The sequence below is a fragment of the Saccostrea echinata genome, unplaced genomic scaffold, assembly GCF_033153115.1.
Source record: "Saccostrea echinata isolate AGI-Se365-2 ecotype Australia unplaced genomic scaffold, CSIRO_AGI_Sech_v1 ptg000058l, whole genome shotgun sequence".
In the NCBI taxonomy this organism is placed as follows: domain Eukaryota; kingdom Metazoa; phylum Mollusca; class Bivalvia; order Ostreida; family Ostreidae; genus Saccostrea; species Saccostrea echinata.
Window position 1 is genome coordinate 4,089,039 of NW_026889807.1, and position 26,384 is coordinate 4,115,422.

The 26,384-nt window shown below is 33.7% G+C and overlaps 1 protein-coding gene and 1 pseudogene across 1 annotated transcript; both read left to right on the forward strand.

Annotated features, from left to right (window-relative positions):
• The first annotated feature begins 2,355 nt into the window (after positions 1–2,355).
• LOC133174564 (apolipoprotein D-like) lies at positions 2,356–9,665 on the forward strand. Its single transcript, XM_061309672.1, has 7 exons — positions 2,356–2,373; positions 2,460–2,543; positions 3,314–3,322; positions 4,280–4,410; positions 6,450–6,535; positions 7,368–7,469; positions 9,511–9,665. Exons 1-7 carry the CDS (start codon positions 2,356–2,358, stop codon positions 9,663–9,665), a joined length of 585 nt encoding a protein of 194 aa, XP_061165656.1.
• Positions 9,666–14,390: 4,725 nt separating this feature from the next.
• Positions 14,391–18,576, forward strand: LOC133174565 (uncharacterized; annotated as a pseudogene).
• Positions 18,577–26,384: the final 7,808 nt, after the last annotated feature.

Sequence of the window (26,384 nt, forward strand, 5' to 3'; positions counted from 1 at the left end):
TGAATGTAACCTGTCTCTGAAGATGCCTCATGGCTGCTATAGTACCCAGTGGATTGTTTTGAGCCGTCTGAAGGTTCGGGGTATTCGGGACTCGATTACCTGTAGTCTGTTGTGGAGTGCTTCCAGGTCGTGCCTGGATGGCGGCAAAGTCGGTCTGAAGCCTTTGTAAATCTTGTTGGTTAACTACCATAAGAGGTCTTTGCTGAGCAGCAGAATTTCCAGGGGCCCTTCCTTGGGTAGGAAGTGTGTTTATACGATTTGGTAAACCTTGTGTTGGAAATCTGTTGGCCATAGCTCTACGTCTGAATTCGTTGATACGATTGCCAAATCGACTACGTGCCGGTGAAGTGCTATCAGGCTCACCCAGATTAACCGTTCCTTGTAGTCCTTGCTCTGCTATGAATCTACGAACAGCATCCATGTCCAAGTTTTGTCCCTTGGCACAACCTGGTTCCCAGAGCTCCTACAACATTTACACAGCAGCCTAATCATCTTTTGGAAGATAATTGGTGGTGTCCTGTAATGTGCAATAAGATTTCGGAATTTTCATTTTCACACTTGAGATTAACGTAAATTTGCTGCAGATTTACTGGAAGAGAGCCAGGTCTCATAAGTTGTCTGATCCGTGGATCGAATGGGGTCCCATTTGGTCTATTATTAAGTCTGGCTTGGTTTTCATTTTCGATGAGAGCCCTTAAAAATCGGGGGTCCATGTTCGGATTTCCAGCACCTGGGACAAATTGTAGACGAGGAAGGTCTACCGAAAACGGTTGTTCCATACGTGGATCACGCATGCTCCGTGATTCCAGTTGCTCAATAAACCTGGGATCCAGTGGCTGACGGGTGAGCGGATCTATAAGGGGTTGTGTCCTTTGTGTGGGTAATCTGGGTCCGCCTCTGGGTTGTGGAGTTCTGCCACGATTCGGAATGTTGAGGAATTCTCCATTTGTTCCCATAAAGAGATGTGCACCTTGCTCTCTAGGAACTATGTTAGCTATACATGTACCTCCACTGGGACGAAGACCGGATATAATAGTACAAGTTTCAGTCTCTGTCATTCACAAAATACCGAGGAGCACATTCTTTACAGGAAGGCCTGCAACGAAAAATCAAAGTCCATTTAGTCCCAACCAATCAGATTCTATTTAGCCTTCTCCAATCAAATCCTATATAGTATGGTTTAATTGGATTCTACTTCACCCCGTAACAGAAGGTTGCATTATGTAAAATGTACCTTCAGATCCCACTGCAAAAACAAACTGTTATTTGTACATTTGAGCATTTGTCTGTTTAATGATAAAACTCAAAATTTTATTTGTATATTTATATAATTTTGATTGTACGATTCTAAATTTGTGTTTGAATCTATATACTCTAGAAATTTCTCTGAATGGACTAATTCTCGTTTTGCCGTGCGTTAGTCTAGTGAGCTAATCTCTGCTTCGAAATCCGTATTCGGTATAATAAAACTTAAAAAGTATATCATTGAGGATTAAGCAAGATTCCAATTCCCCTAGACCAGGACTTTTTCTCTCGGCTTCGCCACAGGAAAAAGTCCTTACCTTGCGAAACTGAAATCTGTCTAACTCCCTCAATGATGTACTTAAATTTAGCTGCATGTATAACAGTTTATTAATTTTCATTTAAAACCTGTGAAATTTAGGATCCATCCCTCAAAGCTGCCCTTCTCCATTACTCTTAGGGGGATATCACTGAATTGCGAAAATTGCACTTTTATTGAAGTCACCACAAATCACTGTCTAGACCAGACGGAATTTCTTGCAACTTCCCATTATTGAATTCACAGAGTAATTCTGGTACATTTAATGTATTTTCTGGATATTAGAAGATTTCAGTCTTTAAAGAAAGTTTTACTTTTTTTAATGCAAAATTATAGTCATGTTGTAGATTTTATTTAAGAAATAAAATAGCCATAAAAGAACAGAGCCTTAATACTAAAGCACGTTCTGATCGATCCTCTTTCCTCTTCATCATCCAAAAAGGATCGCGTGGTACGAAAATACTAATTTACCATGTTCCAATTTGTGAATTTGAATTCATTTTTTAAGGACTATACTAAAAACTGCGTTTTCTTGTGGTATTCAAATTATATAACTTAACCTTTATTTCAGTCACACGTGCATAAGATGCAACACACGTGAGATAATTTCTTTTATGTAAAAATGCTAATTAATTGAAATAAATGACAAAGTGTACTTTTTAGTTTCAGAGCAAGCAAGATGTGATTTTTTTTAACACTAAGGCATGAATAGGAAAAAATGCGCCTGTATTCAACCCAGTTTTTTGTTTTGGTTTGGTTTGTTTTTCTTAAGTGCATCAACATTGAAAGGGACAATGCATCAGACATTTTATGTTGGCCCTGGGGATTCTGTTGGAACACCTGTCTGGGCCCCGTTAGGACAAGTATATATATAAATCAAAAGGATTCTGAATAGTAGTGGCATTTAGTTTTTTCTTCAATTTATGGACAAGTGACGAGCCGAGGTTTTTGTCCCAGAATTCCCACTGTGCGTCCATTCGATGTTGGACTTCATTTTAGTTTAAACTTTGATTTGAATTCAATTACTTTCTTTTCCCCACATTATTGATTAATGCTAAAAAATTAAATTGATAAAACACCTATACACGATTTGTACACCTACTCATTTTGTTTATATAATAAAAATACATGTAGATATTTATTTAATTTTTGTTCACTTTAGTCTTAGACTTAGATAATTTGTATTCATTAAATTTTGTAAGAAACTGCGTAAAAGTGCGTCATAAAGAATTGTCATCTAAATGGAAACGGCCTCTATTAAAAATGGAAAGGTCTACTTTTTCTTGATTTAATTTCTTCCAATTTAAATCTCATTGTCTTTACTTTAAAAAAAAAATCTTTTATTTCAACCAAAGACAACATTCACGCTTTTCTGTGTACAAAAATCAGTCATTATGATATTTTACCACGAAAATTGATTTCGACGAATACCCCCCCCCCCCCCCTTTTTCACTTTTAAAATTACTTCTTTATGTTTGTTAAATGGCTAGGATAATGTATTTTCAAAGCTCAGAGAGGGATCTAATCCTCCATTTCCTATGCAAATTGAAGTTAATTGTAGTATTCAGTCACGCAATTATTATATCTGACAAGGCTACTTATATGCATCCCCTAAAGGGCAGACGAACGTAGTGACATATAGCAATATTAATCTGTAAATCTGTCATTTTGTAACATTTTAAGCAAGCGGCAAGCATTTTTGCTCGTGCAACTTTATACTTTTTCATTATGCATTGTCCAGTCCACTGTTAGGTGTTGCATGCAAGTGATTGGGAACATAAATAATATCAAGTAAATTCTCAACATTAATTTTTTTTCCTACTTTTTTATTATTTGACAAAAGGTCCTTCAACTTTTTTTCTCCTCAAAATCACCCAGTTTTCTTATATTAGTAAGTGAATCGTTATTAACAATGATTAATGTTTTGACCCGACACAAAGGCGTCATTTGATGCCACGACAAGGTTATTTATACAGTTGAACTTCGGTATCCCAGGTATTGATATCTCGAATACCATGGATATGTCGAACTGCATTGGAAGTCCCAACGACTTTTTATTCATTTAATCTCAGATTCTCGGATATCTCGAAGTTTTTTCTCAGTCTCATCTGAGTTGAGATCAGATATTTTGGCTGTATTTTTTTTCCATGCATGACATTTCTTAACGAAGCAGACCGGGAGTGGGGGATCACAGTTCAGTAGAGGGAGAAGAAAGAAAGGGAGAATGGAGGAGTTGATGAAGAAAGGGAGAAAAACTTTAATTGATTATTTCACTTTTGTTAAGATTTATAACATAGAGAATAAATAATGATATATACAAAATATAAAGTACATTAAATATAGTTGCTGCATTTACAAACAGAATGATTTGTAATTTTCATTCAGTTTATAAACTTTTCAACTTGTTAACCCCATCTTTCGGGGGGAAGGGGGGGGGGGGCTGAAAGGGATGTACTATTGATTAGTTATGATAATAAACGGATCTAAAGTTGATAAGCCAATGTTCAAATGAATACGTCTAGATTTGGTTTTTGTATTGATTTCCCTATTTTCATAAAGGGATTTTCCGATTGCTTGCTCATAATCTAGGATACTAAATATATAGTAACTTTATTTTCTTTTCCCATAACTAAATTTATGGACTGATTTCTTAATTTCTACCATCTGCACTTTATTACTGACTGACATATTGACAAAAAGATCACAACTTTATTTCAGTATCTAGGCATTTGGTACGAGTTCGAGCGGTTCCCATTGGCGGCCCAAGCAGGGGTCACATGTTCACAAGCAAGTTACACCCGAAACGATGACGGATCAATTCGGGTTGTCAACACAGGAGTTCAAGAAAGGTAAGATGGAAATGGCGATGATTAATTTTATATTATAATCTCGAATTCAATGGTGTCGAAAAAAATTTAAAAAAAAACTTCGAGGTATCCGAATATCCGAGATATCCATGTAAAATACATAATTATCAAAATTGTGATTGAGACTTCCAACTCACCTTGGCATATCCATGGTATTCGAGATAAAATGTTTGAGAATTAAACCGATGTTTAACTGTACACACGTAAAGTCATATAAAACTGGGGAAAAATAGAGAAAAAGAAAGATTATTGAAGTGAATTAATATATGTTGAATTTAAGAACTTCTTTCCTATCCTCCTATCAAGTTTTTGTTGTTGCAGTTGATTGATGCAATGAAATGCACTCAAAACAATACCGCCAGTTCCAGTTATGTCACTAAAACTTAAGTAAATTGGCAGGTATAAATACTTTATTGTATTTTGTCCTCTTTTTTCTTGTTTCTCTTTCTACAATGTTTGTTTGATTAATATCATACTTGTATAGTGTGTGATTACCTTGAGCTTGCTGCAGGGAGAGGGCTAAAATAGGCTTTGTCCGCTGCCCAATCCCATTCACTTTTTTGTGAATAAAAAATAAATAAGTACTGTAGTTATTTTTTTTTCCCAGAATGAATGCCCTTTTAATTTTTTTTTTTTTGTTAAAATATGACCAAAATTACAAAGAAATACATTTAATAGGCAGAGAATTTATTTCCGTCGAAATAGAATTGACGATATTATCCCCAACCTCCCAAAAATTATCCAACAATTAACTTAACACTCTAATGAACATTGTGACATATATAAATACACATGTTTGTACAATACAATGAAGGTTATTTTCAGGGATACATGTAACAATCAGAGCGTAATTAAACAAGAGATCCAACTCTCTGAGTTATAATTACTAACAATTTAAAACAAATTATGACAAGTTGATTCCTATTTGTGACACTGAAAAGCGTTTCCAATTTCAAAACATTTGGATTCGATTGCTAAGATTTTGGTAATAATGTACATACATGTATCTCTAAAATTCATTATAGATGTCAGCAAATACAATTTATCATTGAGTCAAATGCTGACTGACGTTTTTCATACTAATTGTTAGGCCATTATTTACACACTGAATTGTCGGCGGATTTTTCCGTTATTTCCCGATCATGACAAGGAGCACACGGCGGGTGTGACCGATCGGCAGGGGATGCTCACTCCTCCATGGCACCTGATCCCACCTCTGATGTTTGGAGGTCCGTGTTTGCTCTGCTCCTATTTTGTATTGTATAATGGACTTTTGAGCTTGAATACTGTTCGTTATCTCCATATATTTCATACATCTGCACATTTAAATTGATAAGGAAATTAGTCCCCAGTTACATTGCAAGTACATAATTTACAATTTTTTCTGGGGATGTTAAACATATACTGTACATTGTTTCTTACAAAGATTGTCGTTCCTTGAGAACTGCCAGAATAGATGTATATTAATTAGCTCAATACAATGTATTTGACGTTCAATGTCCCCCGCGGGACTGGGCACTATTTAATATCTTGCTGAATGATGTCAACCTTTTCTCTCGTCCTAAAACGGACATTATGAGAGCGCTGAAGACTATAAGCTATTTTCAACCCGCCAATTGGTCCCCCCCTTACATACACACATAACACATTCGCGTGCAATTTATGTTGAATTCAGCGACTAACTTCTTCTTAATTACTTTAATTTATTGGAAAGTTCACAAGATTTAAGGACGGATTAAAAAAAAAAAAAAAAAAAAAAAAAAAAAAAAAAAAAAAAAAAAAAAAACAGCTTTTTTTTTACATAGATGTACGCAATCAAAAACATCTTTCTGAATTTCAAAATTAATGTGAAGAGTTTTCAATCGTTAGATATCAAAGAACAAATGTATGGTGAATTTCACCTTTATCATTTCTATTATCAAATAAAAAAAATCGATCATTTTAAGCGATTCTTTAGTTATAAATTATGGGATTGTGGCATAAGCACATTATGATATTTATATTCTTTTTTAATATTTTAGTACTGGTGAGCCTGTTCGTATAGAAGGTACCCCTAGAGCCGTGAATCCACGAGACCCAGAGAGACTTTCCGTCACATTTTCTCCTTGTAAGTGCACCGCTTTTTTTCTGTTTGATATTGCAACATATCATACTGATCATATGTCTTAATCCAGATAATGATTTAAAAAAAAAGATTTATTAGTTCTAGTAGTATAACTTGAATCATTATAAACCAAACAATTTAAAATGAAAAAGCAAGTTGGAGAGAATGCACTCTACTGATCGACATTCAAATTGAAACTACAGCCAATTTATTACATAGATGTACATGATGTATGTATATAGAGTTGAAGTATTTTACGGTCTTCGGACTATGCACTTCCCCTCTTTTGTGATTGGTAGAAATTTGCATGATATAAAAATTTTCAATTATTTCATTGGTTGAAATGCTGTTCAAGGCAAGGGAGATAATTTTCTGGTGATCTAATTTTCGTACGTCGTAACAAACTTCCGGTTGGGGTTATAAATGAAGAATAAAACCAGAGATACTCGGAAGTCTCTGGGTTTATCCTACCCACTACCGGAAGTTTGTATCCCATCTAAAGTCTTAATTGTATGTATTGTATGTATCGAGGTAATTTTCGAGGAATAAATGAGTGGTTTACAATAAAGACTAGAGACGCCTGAAACGATTTATTTGACAAGAAAAAAGTGTCTAGAAGCGAACGATGTCATTTTAAAGTAGGTTAATAATCAATATATTAACAAAATACGAGCTTGAGGCTTGGGTGCCTGAAATTGTCCCAGTTAGATACCTTGTGGTAATAAATTAGTTAGGGGTGCCCCACGACACAAGTGCATGTGCTAAACATAACAAAACAAAACAAAACAAAAAATCAGTACTCTACATTTTTTATTATCTATATGTATATTTTCAGTCCAGCCTGTTGACCCTAATGGAAATTACTGGGTTGTTAAAACAGATTATATAAACTTCGCCATCGTTTACTCCTGCAGACAGGAAGGACGGAGTAAATCAGGTAAGAAATAAGAGCTCTGAATCGCATCTTCTCGGCCTTTCCCGCGAGGTCGGAAAAAATTACATAACCGGATATTAAGATTTTAAACAAAATGGATTCACTTCCTATTTATCTAAGTACTGGATAGACAACAGTTGAGTGTCCCTTCTGTAGTATATTTTAGGTAATATCTTTACATTCAATGAAGTTAAGCTCCAGACACTACAAATAAGTTTCCCTACATTTATTTCAATGTTTATGAAAAGATTGGTAGTCATGGACCCTACGTAACGGATTCGAGGTTGTTTTTTTAGGTCTACTGGTCAGAGACCAGAAGAGCTTATGCGATAGTAAGGTGTCCGTCGTTCATCCGTCTGTGTAATTATTGTCTGTCTGTGAACAATTTTTCAAAACGCTACTCCTCCTACAGTTTTGGTTTGATTTCAATTTAACTTGGCAAATTAGTAGACTACACGAAGATACATAATTTAGTGCATCGGTTTTTGATTTTCGATGAACTGTGTTGCCATGGTTACTAAAAATAGAAATTTCTGTAAAATTCCTTTAAAACTCTACTTCTCCGACAGTTTTGGTCTGATTTCAATATAACTTGGCACACAAATAGACTAGACTAAGATACATAATTTAGTGCATCGGAGTTTTGGTTACGATGAACAGTGTTGCCATGGTTACTGTGAAATTCCTTTAAAACGCTACTTATGCTACAGTGTTCGTCTGATTTGAATTCATTTTGGCATACAAGTAGACAACACTAAGATACATAATTCAGTGCATCGGTATTTGATTTCGATGAACGGTGTTGCCATGGTTACTGGTTACTAAAAATAGAAATATCTGTGAAATTCCTTAAAAACGCAATTGCTCCTACAGTTGTAGTCTGATTTTAATATAACTTGGCACACAAGTAGACTGCACTAAGATTTATAACAGATGAATTGGTTTTTGACTTTGATGAATAGTTTTGCCATGGTTACTAAAAATAGAAATTTCTGTAAAATTCTTTTAAAACATTACTCCTGCTACAATTTTGGTCTGATTTCAATCTAATTTGGCAAACTATTAGACTACACTACAATACATGAAAGTGTATATTGGTTTTTGATTTCAGTGAATGGTGTTGTCATGGTTACTTAAAATAGAAATTTCTGTGAAATACTTTCAAAATGCTACTCCTCCTACAGTTTTTGTTTGATTTCAATATAACTTGGCACACAAGTAGACTATATTAAGATATATAATACTATTTATTGCTGCATGTTGCAAAGTTTCAAATCTAAGTGCTACTTCTCCTTTGTTATATGTACAGACCAGTAGAGCTACAGTCTCATCAGAGACTTCTGGTAAGCTTGTAGGAAAGGCCCGAGCAGTTGCAATTGTCGAGCTCTATCTTTGTTGTTCTGTGCACTCACCAAATATGTACCTTTTATGACGTTAACAGTAGACAAATAACTAAGCTTCTACTATTGTTGACACTATATTTTAAGATGTATTTATGAGGGAAATATCACAGCCATACTAACACATTTCACAGAAATCTTTCTGGTAAAAGTAGGAAAGAACACATAAATACAGAAATCCCGGACATTAAATTTCTTTTAAAGACAAGAAATATGGAACTGAAGTCCTGTTAGATTTTATAGAAGCAAGGTAAATGAGGTAGTATACATGTTTTCATGAATTAAAGTTCATGTTTTATGCAATGTATTTTCATAGGTTTAAATTAATAAATTTGAAATATCGGAATATCGCATGAGACTAATTATCAGTATTACGGAGGTGGACTTAGTGTGTTGATAGTGTAACCTAATTAGCATTCAACAGTTGTATGAAAACCCAAAATATCCCTTATAATTCATAAAAATCCGGAAAATAGGATAGCTTGGGTCGGATTTCTCTGTCTCAAAATCTTTAGCAAGATCCACTAATTTATCATGATTCAGATTACATTGACTTGATATCAACAGCTTTTTATTTATTTATTTAATTTTTATTTATTCATTTATTTATTTATTTTATTATTATTATTTTTTTTTTTTTACAGAAAATGCCTACATCCTACTACGAGAGCCGAGAAATCCCAATGTTAGAGCGTTGAGGTTAATCTACAATTTTCTCAGATGTTATCGAATAAACCCAAGAAACTTCATCCGAACAGATTTCCGTCAGTGTCTGCTGCCTTATCCTTATATGCACTAATGCGACAATAAATTACCGTCACGTTATGCAGCATTTTTCTGCGGTTGTTCTTTTCTTAAAAAACAATATTTATAAAAAAGGTTTTGGAAATTTTGGAAAAAGGTTTTGAAATTTGCTTGAATTTTTAAAAAAAAAAAGGGAAAATCTCCAAAAAAATAATTCATTTCTTGATGTACTGTATTATTGCAGTGTGAACGATATTACAGAAATTGCAAAGGCGAAAATTTAACTGCCAAATTTGAGCAATCAAATCTTAAAAACGATGTTACAGAAAAAGCAAAGGCGAACCGCATATATCTCTTACAATGGCCAGTGTAACGATGTATATCTCTTTTATGTTGCATGTATTCATTGTATTAAAATTGCTTTATTTAACATGTATATGTACATGTTAATTAATATTTTGCTCAAGCTGAGACTCAATAAAAAATATTTTATAACGTGTAATTTACGAAACTTTTTTAGGACTTCAAAAGAAGTTATATTTAAATGAATAACATTTTCTTTTAATTATTTACGTTACACTGAGATTAAAAACAAAAGAAATTGAAATTTTAAAACTATTGATGATAAAGGTTTAACTGCGAAGCGGTTTATAAAAAAGCGTAAACTGTTCCAACCCAGTTCATACCGTATAAATTGGGTAGCTATTCAATTCATTCCTTCCCATACAAAAAAATACTATTAGAATTCAATCGGAGTATTCAGTTAACGGTTCGTTGAAATCAATTGACCATAAGTTGAATTTTTGTCATGCAAATGAGGGAGCGTTCAACTCATTTGCATATAGTTGACCACTGTTGAATGCTCCTATATATTCTTTGCAGTTGACCACTGTTGAATACTCCTCTATTTTGTTTGCAGTTGACCATTAGTTGAATACTCCTCTATTTTCTGTGCAGTTGACCACTGTTGAATACTCTTCTTTTTTCTGTTCAGTTGACCACTGTTGAAAGCTCCTATATTTTCTGTTCAGTTGACCACTATTGAATACTCCTCTATTTTCTTTGCAGTTGACCACTGTTGAATACTCCTCTATTTTCTTTGCAGTCGACCTTTGTTGAATACTCCATTTGTCAGTGCATGTAAAGTTTCAAAAAAAAAAAAAAATGAGGAAGTTTTGAAAACCTAAGGCAAACAGTGTGTTTGGAAAAAATGTCATGTCTCTGAGTAGGAAAAGTAAATACAATGGGGCTACTAAAATGATATACATCTATATACATGTATTTATAACATTTTCAACAGTGAAATGCTGTGATTTATTTATTGAATAAAAGTGATATTCTCTCACAGTGTGAAAGAATACCAAAAATGATATTCTCTCACAGTGTGAAAGGATATCAAAGTAAGTAAAAAATAATTTCTGGCCTGTCATAAGATAGAGATAGTAACTAAGTATCTTGATAGAGCTAAAACTGCAAATTTCTTCCTAATATATGTTGCTAAAATCCATGCTGTGTAATGTTTTCAGTCTGACACACAACTTCTAAGCTATGACGTCTCAACCGCTCAACTATGACGTCAAGCCTATGACTCTGTGTTAAGAAAAGACAGAGGCAAAGGGAAAATCAAAGAAAATGTAATAAACAGAAAATTCAATGTTTTGTAGATGAATATGGAATTTATTTCACGCGTGAGACAGGCTTTTTTGATATTTTCACTCGTGCTTCGCACTCGTGAAAATATCAAAAAATCCTGTCCCACTCGATCGTGAAATAAATTCCATATTCATCTACAAAACATTGAATATCCTCTATGTATATAAATGTATAAAACAAAGTTAGCTGGCACACACTCACAAGTTGCTATGCCTCAAAAATTAGATTGTCTAATTAAAGCAATGGCATATTTTTACCAACAACACAACAAGAAACCCAACAAAACACTTGATGCATGACAATTAAAGTTATCTTTAATATTTTAACAAGTACACAATAGTGGGGACATATACTAGCTACAGTATTATGTCTTTCTAATATCTTTTAGAAAAAAATATAAAGAAAGAAAACCCTTTAAATTTTATACTTACATGGATTGTACAAGCTGAATCATTCATGAAAACAATTGTTTCAATTCAAAATTCTCCACTTTCTGACAAAACACACACTGACACACGTTACTTGATTCAAATCTAGATTTTTGGTAAGAATTATGGAATTGCAAACTCGATCTATAATAATGTCATTTTAAACCCAACATAAATAGAGTCAGAGGGATATTCTAACACTGAGTGGTCAACTATAGTTAACTCTGCAAGATTTCGCAAAGTCGAAGTGTTCAACAATGGTCAACTCTTTTCTCGCATGAAATTTTCAAAGTATTTGCATTCAACTAATGGCCAACTCGGTGAAAAACAGTCAATTGACGGTCAACTGACCATTTTATAATACAAAACAGTTGACAGCTTTTCAGAAGAGCATTCAACTCCTAGTGGTCAATTGTTTTGGATTATTCAGTTGACAACTATTTGACTGCTAGTTGACGGTCAACTAGACATTTTCGTATGGGTTATAATTTATAATTCATTCATTTATACGAAATAAAGTACATTTTTTTTATCCAATCAAATACCGCGTTATAACCAGAATTAAATTATTAAACTGTTAAAAAAAAGTATTTATTCAACAACTAGACTGCACGCGTTGGAGAAAACTCGTTCACGTAAATGTCCTGATCATTGATTTGCGCAAATTATGCCTTGCGAAGAAGCTCCTTTTGTTTTCACGCTAAAATAAAACTTGAAAATAAAATTATTTAACAGTAATCACTATAATCAAAATAATTTACCTGCTAGATGTCCAAGAGTAAAGATTTTTTTTGAAGATATAATGAATTTTTAATATATGACCTGGATCGTGTCTGAACCCAGGGGCCACGAATTTCACATTTGTTTTGGTAGAAGGCTTATTCCTTATCATTTCATGTAATCATGCCAGCAGTTTGACTGCTGGATGTCGAGAAGTAAAGAAGATATATGAGGATTGTATCAAACTTGATGGTCCTGGCCACACTCAGCGAAGCACAGAGAGGTAGCGACAATGAAAATAGTTTTTTTTATTCACCTTACCCATTTATGCTACATGTACATACCAAAATTGTTTGAAATTGCTTTGTCCCTTCCTGAGATTAAGCTGGAGATATTTAACACTTTATGACCAACGGAGGACTAACGACAAGGGTAGAAAAAAGTAGATTGATTGGTTGTATGTTGTTTTACGTCGAGAATTTTTCACTCATATAGAGACGTCACCATTTTAGACCTTTACTCGGCACTCAGGGCCTTTGAGCAGTGAGGGTTCTTTATCGTGCAAACGCCTACCGTTACACAGGGCCTCGGTTTTTAAGGTCCCGCAACTTTCACTACAAAGTACCGAGCGCATGAAGAAGGAACAGTTGTTACCTAAATTTTATCGACTTAGGTCAGTCGCGGCCGTGATGAAAACAAATAGAAAGAGTTCACCTGAGTGACTTAGGTGACTTAAGTCATTAAAAATCCGAGAAAATCTCCCAAGTTTAGCTTAGTTGTTTAAAAATGCCACGCGATGTCTATAAATTTTGTTCTTACTTAAAGTAATTGACTAAGAAAGTGAGTGAGCATCATGTGAAAATGAAAGAAAAAAATGATGTAAGGACATAACACAAGATTGTGGTTTTACAGAATTCCACGTAAAAAAACGATGGTGATTAAAATACGTATGAAATGTTTGATGAATTTATTTTCAAGCATTTGATTGTAGATGTCTGGTGTAGAAGACGTCTTAAATATCTCTGAGAAAACAGTGGAAGAATTTTCTAGCTATACAGTAGCAACTAGTCCCAACCTGACAGAAAGCAGTCCCAGAGCGGTCTCAGTGACTGCTTTCTGGGACTGCCTCAGCAGTCCCACATGGAGCAAAGACCAACTATACCATAAAAATACACTTTTATGACACAGCATTCGCATCTTTCTGAGAAATACTTGAAGTCCATTTAGTCAAGGGTCATACCACAAAGATGATTCGAATGCCACTAATCACCAGGACTTGTGTAGTGTAGTGGGTAGTGTGCTAGTCTTAAAGGAAACTGATATTCAGGATTTTTATTGCAAGAGTTCGAACCCCAATACCACATTATCTTTTTTAAATAAGAGAATGAATTTTGCTGAGAAAATTTTCCTCAGAAAAGTTTTATCATAATTTCATAAATTTCCATAATGAAAACGTTACTCTAAATACTAAATTCACAAATTGCGTATGATTTTTATAAATCTGAAGCTATAGGCATTCTACAAGTCTCGTTCACCCATCTCCTTTATCGCAAATATGTGGTATATTTATTTTTGTATATTAATTTTAAACCAAATTAAATCGATTTGTTTATTTCCTGTGATTGATATTGGTTTCTGTATTCATGTGTTTATAGAAAAAGAAGAATATTGACCGACTGATTTTTTTCTGCCAGAATTAGCTAGAATTATATATTACGATTATCGAGCAAGGCCGATTCCGATAATTCTGTGCGTGAGTTTTTCATTGGTGTTGGAGCTTGTGAAATATTCTTTATTAAATTTTGCCGACTGATATATTCTGTTTATGATTACTTTCACTGACTTTCGGATTGAAATGTCTTATTCTATAAACGTTTCCACGTACATATGTAAATCGCGCGAGTGAATACCCCAGATTATGTGCAAAATTAAATGTTTACATTCACTAGATATTATCTCCTTTATTTCTTATAAAAACCATGGTTGTTAATCAGTCAGTAAACACTAAGCAAACCGCTGATATCGATTTCTTGAGCAGTGGCTGTTCCATCAAACAAACACAGAATGATGTAAATTTCAATTATCGAATATTTAACGTACTTAATCCTTCTTTATATGATTATTTATACAGATATAAATATAAACAATGAAATGCCTTTCTTTTTTTTATTAGTACGGGAATTGTATTTTTTCTGCAACAGCTGCAACATTAATATCCGTGCTAACGACCAAAGAAAGCATTTTATTGTTTAAATAATCCAACAAAAAATTTAAAATAATTTTATATTATATTTATTATAATATTACATTTATTGAAACAAAAATATTTGCATTTCGAAGATCGACATTAGTTTCATTGTTGACCAGCATGGTCAATGATGTGTAACACAGATACCCAAATAAAACTCGTGGAAATTCCGTTAATCATGCCCATAGGCGATTGAAACATCAGGTGTTGAATCCATTTTATGTAACGTGTATGCCTTTTGATTAACTGGCCGGGCAATACAGTTCTTTTTTAAAACAAATAATAAACAAGACACAATTCCCTATATTTTCACACGTTTATTTTTATAAATAAATGTATTTTTTTTAAACTTGTTTGTAAATTAAAAATTAGTTTATAGATATTCCAAATATAATTTTTCACATTGTTTACGTGACGGAAGGTTGGTAGAGTAATTCATTTCATGGACATTTAATCAATTATTTCGAAATGTATACGATATTCGATATACCCAAACTTCACGGTCAAGGTCATGGGGTCAAAAATCGTAGTATATTTGGAAAGGTCTTGTCACAGGTAATATACAGGTATAATATGAAATCCCTACCTTTTCTCATTCAAAAGTTATGATCAATTTAAAGTATTAATAATAATTTTTTGAAAAGTAGGTCAAACTTCAAGGTCAAGGTCACGGGGTCAAAAATCCGATAAGTAATAGGAGCTCTGAATCGCATCTTCTTGGGCCTTTTCAGCGAGGTCCGAAAAATTTACATAACCGGATTTTAAGATTTTATACAAAATGGAGTCACTTCCTATTTATTTAAGTACTGGATAGACAACAGTTGAGTGTCCCTTCTGTAGTATATTTTAGGTAATATTTCTACAGTCAATGAACTTAAGCTATATTACAAACCTGGGGGTCGTAACATAAAGGGTACTTAAGTCTAAGACCATGCTTAAGTAGGACTTAAGTACAGTCTTAAACTTAAGACCGTAACTAGAAACGTGGACTTGATTTTCAAGCACCTGCTCGACTTCGACCGAAACAAACTTGCGTGCCTTGCTGGATGGCTATGTATTTTTTGGTACTGAAATCTTTATAAAGAATAGTTTTACAAGATCTGAAAAGGAAACTTCTCAAAAGTTCGTTTTCAATTAATACCACCTACTCAAAGATGCGCATTTTTGGTAAGAATATATAGCAAAATTTAATACTGTTGTGCAACCTGTAATGTGGAACTGTTGTAAATAAAGTTATCTCCCTTAAATTTTTATGGGTAACTATTCATTTCGACTCAATACTGTTCGGAACGTGACGGTTCGAAATTCATGATACATATGTTGTGCAGTTGTAATTAAGTTGGTAAAAAAATACTGATGCTGCTTTTTTAAACGCATTTAAGACCGACGAACATTAACTGACAAGATTGAAAACATTTCCATCTTTTACATGCAGTCAAAACAATTGATACGTTGTAGATTAGAATTTTTTAATGCATGATAATGCACAAAAAAAAAAAAAAAAAAAAAAAAAAAAAAAAAAAAAAACATTCTTGAAAAGTTGGGCTGTAAATAATTTTCAAGTTAGTTTTTTTTTTATTTACGGCTTAACGGGTTTAGAAAGGACATTTAATTTGAACATTTTAAAGTTGGAATACATTCATATCAAAACTATTTTAATCATATATAGGCTAGTGAACTTATTAGTGATAGCAAAATAACATAAAATCTTTTCATTGATATTTTTATTTATTCAAATACCCCCCCCCCCCCAAATACATTCATTTCTCTAAAAACACTGAATAGAAAATTCTTAGCTATAATAATTCCAAACTATTCAGAAATTGAAATAATTTGTCTTCTGGATCAGTCATTAAATTCAATCGATAAAAAATTGTATTCTTGATAACAGACTAAATTTGTTATAGCAAATTTGTTGAATTCGTTATCACGAATCTAAAAATATGTTACAACAAATTAAAATCGTGTAACAAATCTAAAATTTGTTATAACAATTTTTTTTAAACAAATTCTGAAATTTACTACGGATCAAATTCCTGATATCAAATTCAAGAATTATTGTCTATAGAAAAATGTATATAAATGAATTTGATATTACGAATTGTCGAATTTGATTAATCAAATAAGATTCGCTATATCAAATTTTTGGATTCGTTATAACGAATATAATTCAACAGGTTTTAGAACTCGTTAAAACGAGTTGAATTCCTTTCAACAAATTTTTGATTTGTTATAACGAATTCAATAAATTTGTTATAAAGGATTAAATTTGTTATAAATGATTTGATTCAATGAAATTGATATAACGAACTAAATGGGTTATAACAAAGTCTACAATATTCATTATATCGAATTCAGAAATCTTTTTGATAGGTCCTCAATGGACTTCATAAAGCAACTTCTGACTTATCAAATTCCAATCCATTGTTTTCTCAGACGACCAGTTGCTTTCTTTCCAACATTTCCAGTTATGTTCCACGGTCTGAAATTATGTGTTAGCATTTTCCAAAGTGTTCTTATATATTCCTCTATCACCAGTTATTATTATTATAAACATATAGAGAGTATCGCCTTATACACCAAAGTCGGTATACAATGCCGTCGTTTCCCTATCTCTCTGCATACAGATGTTTTTTAACGACTTACTTTTTTTTAACATAATATGTCTATAAATACGTTCGGGCGTTTGATATTCAAAATGATTTTGTTGTAGAAGCTACAAAAATGACAGGGACAACGAGACTGTTAAAAAAAAATTAATATCATCAAACAAAGAGGTATTTTAGTTGTTTAATTCTTTTAGGTTTCATTTAGACTTGCTGATTATTTAAAATCTGTTTAGTTGATTTACATTGTTTTTTTCAGTGCAAAACCATACATGTATAAAGGTTTATTGTTATCATTATTGTTATCTTTTTGGTTCAAGTTTATGCAAAACAAAAACACAGTCATGTAAAATGTAACATTAACGCACTCATGACGACAGTTTTTAAAAGTTTTCGCTTTCTTTAAAATAGTAAATTGCAAAAGGAAAGTGTTACATGAATGACGCAAATTACATTTTTAATATTATTTTTTTTCTCGATGAATGAAAAATGAATTGTCTAATCTAATCCTGCTTAAAAAATGCAAAAATATTTAGATATATTTAACGTAAATAAGAGGGGTATGTATTGGCCTAGGAAAAGAAAAAATTGACATGTTGCGAAAGCCAAAGACAGGTGGTGGTCCGGCTCCTCCCTCTCTAACAGCTTCTGAGGACGCCTTGATGCAGGCGTTTGACTGGCGACCACAGATTTGCGGATTGCCGGATGGCATCGACACAGACGTCACTGATGGTAAAAACAAAAAAAATAAAATGAAACATTCAATTTTAAATTTTGCTGAATCTTCTCATTTCACAAATTTGAAAATCAATTTTAAATCCATGTTATTACAACGTAATATATGTAAACGAGTAGCAAGAGTCTGTTACATTCACAATGTAAATGTTCATGCAAGAATTACACATGTAATCGTAAGGATGTAATGAATTGTGTATAAATTTAACAGAAATTGAAAAGGGCATGGAATCGAGTACACCAGCCTCTACAACTTCGACTTCTGCCTGTACATCTTCTATCATCTCTAAATCTTTGACTACAGCCTTAGAATCTGATCATTCAGTCTTTTCTGAAAAGTCCAAAAGAAAACAAATGAAGGATGCACTTGAAGAAGAAGAGTTGGAGAATCTCAGATTGGATAAGAAAATTAAACTCGAAATAGAAAAGTTGATAATTGAAAAGCAAAAGCTAGAGGCAGAAAAGGAGCTCATTGATGTTAAGAAAGCGTTTTTGGTCCGTCAGTTCGAGGAGCGATTTCCAAATTCTGTCATTTATACCAGTACAAGTAATTCAAGTATGATTAATGAATTGTAATGGTGTGTTGCACAAAAACAAATTAAAACCAAAATGAAGAAACCGATTTTGGAAAATGTACATGTTAAAGGAAAAGAAATTATACATGAAACCTATAATATTGTTTTTAAAAAATGTAAATATATATAATAAAAAAATTGATTTTCTGTCATTACTGTCAAAATCTGTATAAATGGCAGTATCGCTTTGTTCTGAAATTTTATTCTCATCCTTATCAAGCCAGGATCAATTAATTTCGCGAGTTTTGTATAGGTACGTGTAGTAAGTTATTTTACTTAAGTGAAATACGTATCCACGATGTAATTGCGCATGTTGAAACCATCACCAGCTAATGCATTGTTGCAATTGTCGTTTCCAACACAAATTTGAACTTGTGTAGATTCAACAATGTCTCCTCTTTCTATTCCAATGTTATGCAATATTGCACAAGCAACGATGTACTTCGCAGCTTGACGTGGGGCTGTCCTGCATAGAATGATTGGCAGTTTATTTCTCCAGTTAAAGTTTGTTGAAATATTCTTTCTCCCCACTGACAAAATTTAATGATTGAATGCAATAATACTGATAAAGTACATGTATATTGAGCCTAGCTTTACAAATATTTCAAACAACGTTTTTATCAACTTCCATATACCTAAGTACTCCTTGTAAGCACGAAAATCTGCGCTTCAAAATTCCAAACGTTTGTTCTACTATTACTCTGGTCTTACAAAGTGCTGCATTGAATCTCTGTTGTGTGACAGTAGAGGGATTTAGAAATGGTGTCATGAGATACCTTTTACACGGATAGCCAGAATCTCCTAGCAGAAATCCGTTATATTCACCTATTAAATGAAATACAGAATTACACCCTATAGAAATACAAGTAATCTTTGGGATTTGTGCGTTTGAAATAATAAGAACGTGATTTTTATATATATGCAAACAAAGTACCGTTCTCAAATTTCTGACACAATGCAGATTCGCGCCATATTCGGCTGTCGTGGACGCTACCAGGCCATTTCACATAAATACTTGTTATTCTGAAGTTGGCATCGCAGACAGCCTTTAGAAGAAGTTAAATATTAAAAGGAAACATAATTATACAAGGATAATGTTGAAGCATGCTTTTTAAAATGTGCGATAATCATCAACATCAACATGCGCGGGTTTGATGAGGAATTTGCACGCCCCAGTGATTTATAGTGACTAGATTGATAAAGTGACTGTGACTAACACCCCTCTCCCTTTATTAAAAAAATAGGATTTTGACAATTTTTTTGAGTTGAAATCCCCCTCTGGAAAAAATCTTAAATTTGCGCATATTATTTTTGAAACATTGCTAAAAAAATTACCTGTACGTTCAATGAATGGAAACCTTTACGGTTGACCTAATCAGGCTCATTTTCATTAGGGGCAATAATTCCAAAAAGGTGCCATCTACACAGCCTAAAACGTCCTATATGAAACCCTATATGAAAGTACGATGTGCAGATTTTAGAGCGAGGTTTGCCAATAACTGGCATATTATAATTCGAAAGGGCGAATTGTTCTAAGGGCAAGTTGTCTTAGAGGCGAACTCTCTAGCATTCTCGCGCATGCGTAGCCTGACGTAAGCCCGTGGCATCCGGTTTAACCCCACTTATATATTTTCTGCGTGGACATCAGGGTCCAAGCAATAAAGGAGATAATATCTAGTGATTGTAAACATTTAATTTTGCATATAATCTGGGGTATTCACTCACGCGATTTACATATGTACATGGAAACGTTTATAGAATAAGACATTTCAATCCGCAAGTCAGTGAAAGTAATCATAAACAGAATATATCAGTCGGCAAAATTTAAAAAGAATTTTTCACAAGCTCCAACACCAATGAATAACTCACGCACAGTATTATCGGAATCGGCCTTGCTCGATAATCGTAATATTTCATTTTAGCTAATTCTGGCAGAAAAAATAAGTCGTTCAATTTTCTTTTCCTGTAAATACATGTATACGGAAACCAATATCAATCACAGGAAATAAACAAATCGATTTAATTTGGTTTAAAATTAATATACCACATATTTGCTATAATGGAGATGGGTGAACAAGACTTGTAGAATGCCTATAGCTTCAGAATTATAAAAATCATATGCAATTTGTGAATTTAGTATTTAGAGTAACGTTTTCATTATGTAAATTTATGAAGTTATGATAAAACTTTTCTGAGGAAAATTTTCTCAGCAAAATTCATTCTCTTATTTAAAAAAGATAATGTGGTATTCGTGGGGATCGAACTCTTGCAATAAGAATCCTGAATATCAGTTTCCTTTAAGACTAGCACACTACCCACTACACTACACAAGTCCTGGTGATTCGTGGCATTCAAATCATCTTTGTGGTATGACCCTTGACTAAATGGACTTCAAGTATTTCTCGGAAAGATGCGAATGCTGTGTCATAAAAGTGTATTTTTATGGTATAGTTGGTCTTTGCTCCATGTGGGACTGCTCAAGCAGTCCCAGAAAGCAGTCACTGAGACCGCTCTGGGACTGCTTTCTGTCAGGTTGGGACTGGTTGCTACTGTATAGCTAGAAAATTCTTCCACTGTTTTCTCAGAGATATTTAAGACGTCTTCTACACCAGACATCTACAATCAAATGCTTGAAAATAAATTCATCAAACATTTCATACGTATTTTAATCACCATCGTTTTTTTACGTGGAATTCTGTAAAACCACAATCTTGTGTTATGTACTTCCATCATTTTTTTTCTTTCATTTTCACATGATGCTCGCTCACTTTCTTAGTCAATTACTTTAAGTAAGAACAAAATTTATAGACATCGCGTGGCATTTTTAAACAACTAAGCTAAACTTGGGAGATTTTCTCGGATTTTTAATGACTTAAGTCACCTAAGTCACTCAGGTGAACTCTTTCTATTTGTTTTCATCACGGCCGCGACTGACCTAAGTCGATAAAAATTAGGTAACAACTGTTCCTTCTTCATGCGATCTGGCCACTGGCGAACAAGTATGGTAATGAACTCTAAGTGCGGATGTACAGAAGACAAGAGCACTAATGTAAGTCCATGCGTAGAGGATGTGGGCGTTTTTGACCTTGTTTGGCCTAGAGATAAACATCTGGGAATAAAAGTAAGACAAAGCATGTCCAGTAAAATGATAAAGGATTGCGTATACGCAGTCTTTGACACGTCACTTGCTTGCACGTTTTGATAGAATTAATGATTGATGTTTGAAATTTATGGAAACAGTTAAAATCAAGTTTTTCTTTCACGTATTAAATAGAAAAGGGCAAGACAAAAATAAATCAGAAATTGGCAAAGCAACCAAAAAAAAAGGACATGAAAAACAACATTTGAAATAAGTAAAAGTGATTGAAAATATTAAAAACTATTTGGTATTGTTTCTTTTTCAAAAAATGTCTCCACTTCTATACTAACATAAACTAGTGCAATAATACGAGCAGGGTCAAAATAATAATGCAGTGCACCTCAGCTCAAACTCTTCAATCTGCGTACAAAATGTTAAGTCTTCATGTCAAAAGGATCTTACGTTATGGTCTGGTAGTGTTTTTCTTAATTTGAGCTTGTATTAAGAAAGCGGTCAAGGTCAAATATTTTGATGCAGTGCATTTAGTCTTAATGTTGTATTTCCTTGTTCCAAGTTTGAAATCCTAATGTAAAAAAAGTTCTCAAGTTATGACCTGGACTATATTTTCATGTAAAAGATTAACCTAGACTTAGTTAATATGTCAAGGTGAAAAACGTTGGCTCTTCTTCTATACCACCTCTCCATGTTCCAAGTTTGAAATCTAAATTTTAAAGGGTTCTCAAGTTATACGAGGGGTGATCAAAAAGTTCGCGAACTAATTGCATTATTTCCTTAAAAGAAATAAAATGAGGTTTCAGTGCTCATTATTTTTTAAAGTAGCCCTCTCCGATTATAATGCACATCTGCCATTGTTCTGCCCATGCGCGAATCACATGATCCAGGCGGTCACGTGACATGCTCCATGGCGTTCTGTTCAAAGAAGTTAAAAGATTTTTCCGAGTCTTATATTTCTTACCATGCAAGTTATTTTTTATAACAAGAACAGTCCATCTGCCAGAAATGGCTAAATTTCGGCAATAGGATGGGTGGATAAGGACATCCCTTCCCAGAATTAGCATAGTGGTCATCAAAACCCGAGTCCTCTCTCTCGGGAACGTCGTTTATCCAATGTGGATAAAGTATGGACGACCTCTTTTTATCATATCTCATATGTTTAAAGTCTTAAGTAAACGATATTTTAGGGATTTAATAATTATATTATTGTTAAGATTTTCAACTATTTTTCTAATTGTAACTTGGCGATCTTTTATTACAAATTGCTCAACTAAGGACACATCTTTTCCCCGGCTTGCTTTCGGTGGGTAACAGAACAAACATCATTTTTAACCATCTCCCTGCCTTCACTAAAACAATCAATCCAATTAATGATTGAACTTCTGGTAAGTCTTTTGTCTTCATAAACCTTGTACAAATTACCATATTCTACTGCAAAGGAATTTCCAAGATATACGTTAAACTTTACAGCAGTTCGTTGCTCTAGTACGACTGAGTGAACCATTTTTTGTCACAAGTCACGTACATATTGACGTCATTTTCACATTGTGACGTCACAAACACGAAGCAAAACATTATATAACATCTGCTATTTATAGAATATGTGTATGACTATATGTGTGCCAAATTTCATTCTGATCTGAATTGTGGTTTTATAAATATAGAGATAGTTCGCGAACTTTTCGATCACCCCTCGTTGTCTAGTCACGTTTTCTCAATTTGACCTTGATGAAGAAAGGGGTTAAGGACTAAACTTTGGTGCAGTGCATTTTGTATCAATATTTTCTTACTATATTCCAAGTTTAAAATTCTAATATCAAAGGGTTCTCAGGTTATGGCTTGGACACTATTTTGATGTTAAAGATTAACCTTGATATAAATTGGATCAAGGTCACAAATTTTGGTGGCATGCATCCGTCCTTCATACCACCTCTTCATGTTTTAAGGTTGAAGTCTTTATTACAAAGGATTCCTAGGTTATGGTCATTAAGATTTTTCTCTATTTGACCTTGAAGGAAGGGGTCAAGGTCAAAATTTTGGTGCGTTGCATCTTGTATTAATGTCTTCTTTCCTTGAAGTTTGAAGTCCTAATATGTAAGGGTTCTCAAGCTATGGCTTGGAATCTATTTTAATGTAAAATATTGACCTTGACATTATACTAATTGGATCAAGGTAAAAAAAATTTGATGGCATGCGTTCTTCCTCCATGCCACCTTGTCAAAGGGCTCTCAAGTTAAGGTCAAATCGTGATTTTTTATTTGACCTTGAAGGGAAAAAAAGGTCAAGGTCAAAATTCTGATTCAGTGCATCTTGTATCAATACTTTCTATTTTACAAATTTGAAGTCCTAATATCAAAGGGTAGTTAAGCTAAGGCCTGGACTCCATTTTGAAGTAAAAAATTGACCTTTATCTTAGAAATAAATCAAGGTCAAAAACCTTGGTGGCATGCACTCTTTCGAATTCTCAATCTATGTTTCAAGTATGAAGTCTTAAATGTTAAAGGGTATTTAAGCTAAGGCCCGGACAAATATTCGAAATTTATATCTATGATGTGTAACTACCTTAATAAACAGGAAGTTAGAAGCCTCCAATACTCGCAACTGACAACATCAATAAACTGCAAATGTGGTATTGTTGGATCATGTTCAACAAGGTTTGTATGAAAAATTTGTCAATGGGCTATGCCATTATGAATTCGGTACACAATTTCTATGAAAAATACATACGACCTGCGCGGATATAGAGGGGGTGAGGGGGGACTCGACCCCCTGTGACGGTACATATTGTCGTTTTGTACATATTGTCGTCGGCGACAATATGTACCTACCCTCACTGCACATATTGTCGTCCATCGGTACATATCGTCACCGGCGACAATATGTACCGAGAAAAGCCTTATTTTCCTCCTGCATAATGGACGACGAAATGTACAGTCAAGCACAAGCACATATTGTCGTCGGCGACAGTATGTACAGTCCAGGTCGGCATATGTTGTTTTGACGAATATTTACTTGAAAAAAAGGAAAGAGAGATTGACGAACACACACGCACGCACGGAGGGAGACAGACATCATTACTCACAATACTGTAGGAAGAAAACTTTTTGGTCAGAAAATTGGGTTAAGGATTGATGTACATCACCATGATGTGACAAGATACCACAACTCTTGCAATATATGACAATTCAGCCTATTCTTTCTATTTTTTTATTATTTGTAATATGTTCTTGGAGATTGAATTATATTATATTATATTAGTTTTTTTTGTTCAGTAGTAATGATAATTTGGAAATTATCTTTAGCGTTATTCTTAAATACAATTATGTGCCGATATAATTGGTGTTGGGGTTGACAGCTTAAGATCACTTGAATTGGAAGTTCAAGTGAGCTTTTCTGATCATATTTTGTCTGACCGTCCTTTTTCACAATTTCAGCTTTTTCTCAAGAACTACTTGGTCAATTTTAACCAAACTTGCCATAAAGCATCAGTGGATAAACGGGATTTAAGTTTGTTCAAATGATGGGCCATGCCCTCTTTCAAGGGAGTAGTTAATAATTAGTGAACATTTAGTGATTTTTTTTAAATCTTCTCAAGAACCACTTTGTCAGAAAAGTTGAAACTTATGTGAAAGCTTCATTATAAGGTGTAGATTCAGTTTTATTCAGAACATGTCCCTCGGGGAAAGGGTGTGACAACAATAGGTGATAAAAGTTTTTCATATAATATTTAGAAAAAAAAATCTTTCATAATCTTTTTTTAAGAACTACTGGGTCAGAAGAGATTATATTTATGTGAAAGCTACATTGGGTACGTTAATTTTGAGGTGCTGCTACGAAAAAGATCCATCATTGCTCAATTAACCTAAGTGCCAAGTATAGGTCTAAATGTGCAGCCCTCCACCGGCAAGTGGTGACGTCTACATACGAATGAAAAATTCTCGAGATGGACTTTTTTTATAACAAACAAACAAAAACAAAATCAATTTTTTTTCAAATCATGACCCCATGGGTAGGGTGGGGCCAAAATGGGTGATCAAAGTTTTAAATAGAAATATATACAGAAAATCTTTAAAAATCTTCCCAAAACCAGACAGATGTAGCACCGGCGCCCTCCTCCCCACCCCAACCCCCGCCCGGTGGTTTGATTTTTTTTTTTGCTTTGGTAAATTTTGTCTTACAGTTTTTGTTTATCTTGTGTATATACTCTCAATTTAGTCCACAGCTAGGTAAAATTTCATAATTAAATTCTTCACCTATCATATACAGTAACACAACTTTACATACAAATTACTTTTTTTGCTTGTCAAAAAAAATTCTGAGCCGCGCACCCCCACCCCCTCCATTATGAGGAAAAGCAGTAGGCCCGTGATAAGTGATGTTTATATGGAAGTATCCTTTGGTGGTGTGGATTCAAGGATCTTTAAATTATTACGCCGGAGCTAGAGTGGGGTCACAATGGGCGATCAAAGTTTTACATAGGAATATATGTAAAAATTCTTTAAAATTATCATCTCAAAAACAACAAGCAATGATTAGTCACATTTATATGAAGCATTACCGTGTACGTCATGCGACATGTTTTGATGGACGACAAGTACACATTGTCGCCGGCGACTATATGAACAGGACGACAAAATGTACCGTTACAATCACGCTGTAAGAAATAGTATACGAGACACTTCAGTGTGATTCACACACCAATTATATTAATTAAA

Bases quoted from the DNA above. Each gene is read 5' to 3' on its own strand.
- LOC133174564 (XM_061309672.1), top strand. The intron at 4,411-6,449 runs GTAAGATGGAAA...TTAATATTTTAG, and splicing joins AACACAGGAGTTCAAGAAAG to TACTGGTGAGCCTGTTCGTA. The intron at 7,470-9,510 runs GTAAGAAATAAG...TTTTTTTTACAG, and splicing joins GGAAGGACGGAGTAAATCAG to AAAATGCCTACATCCTACTA.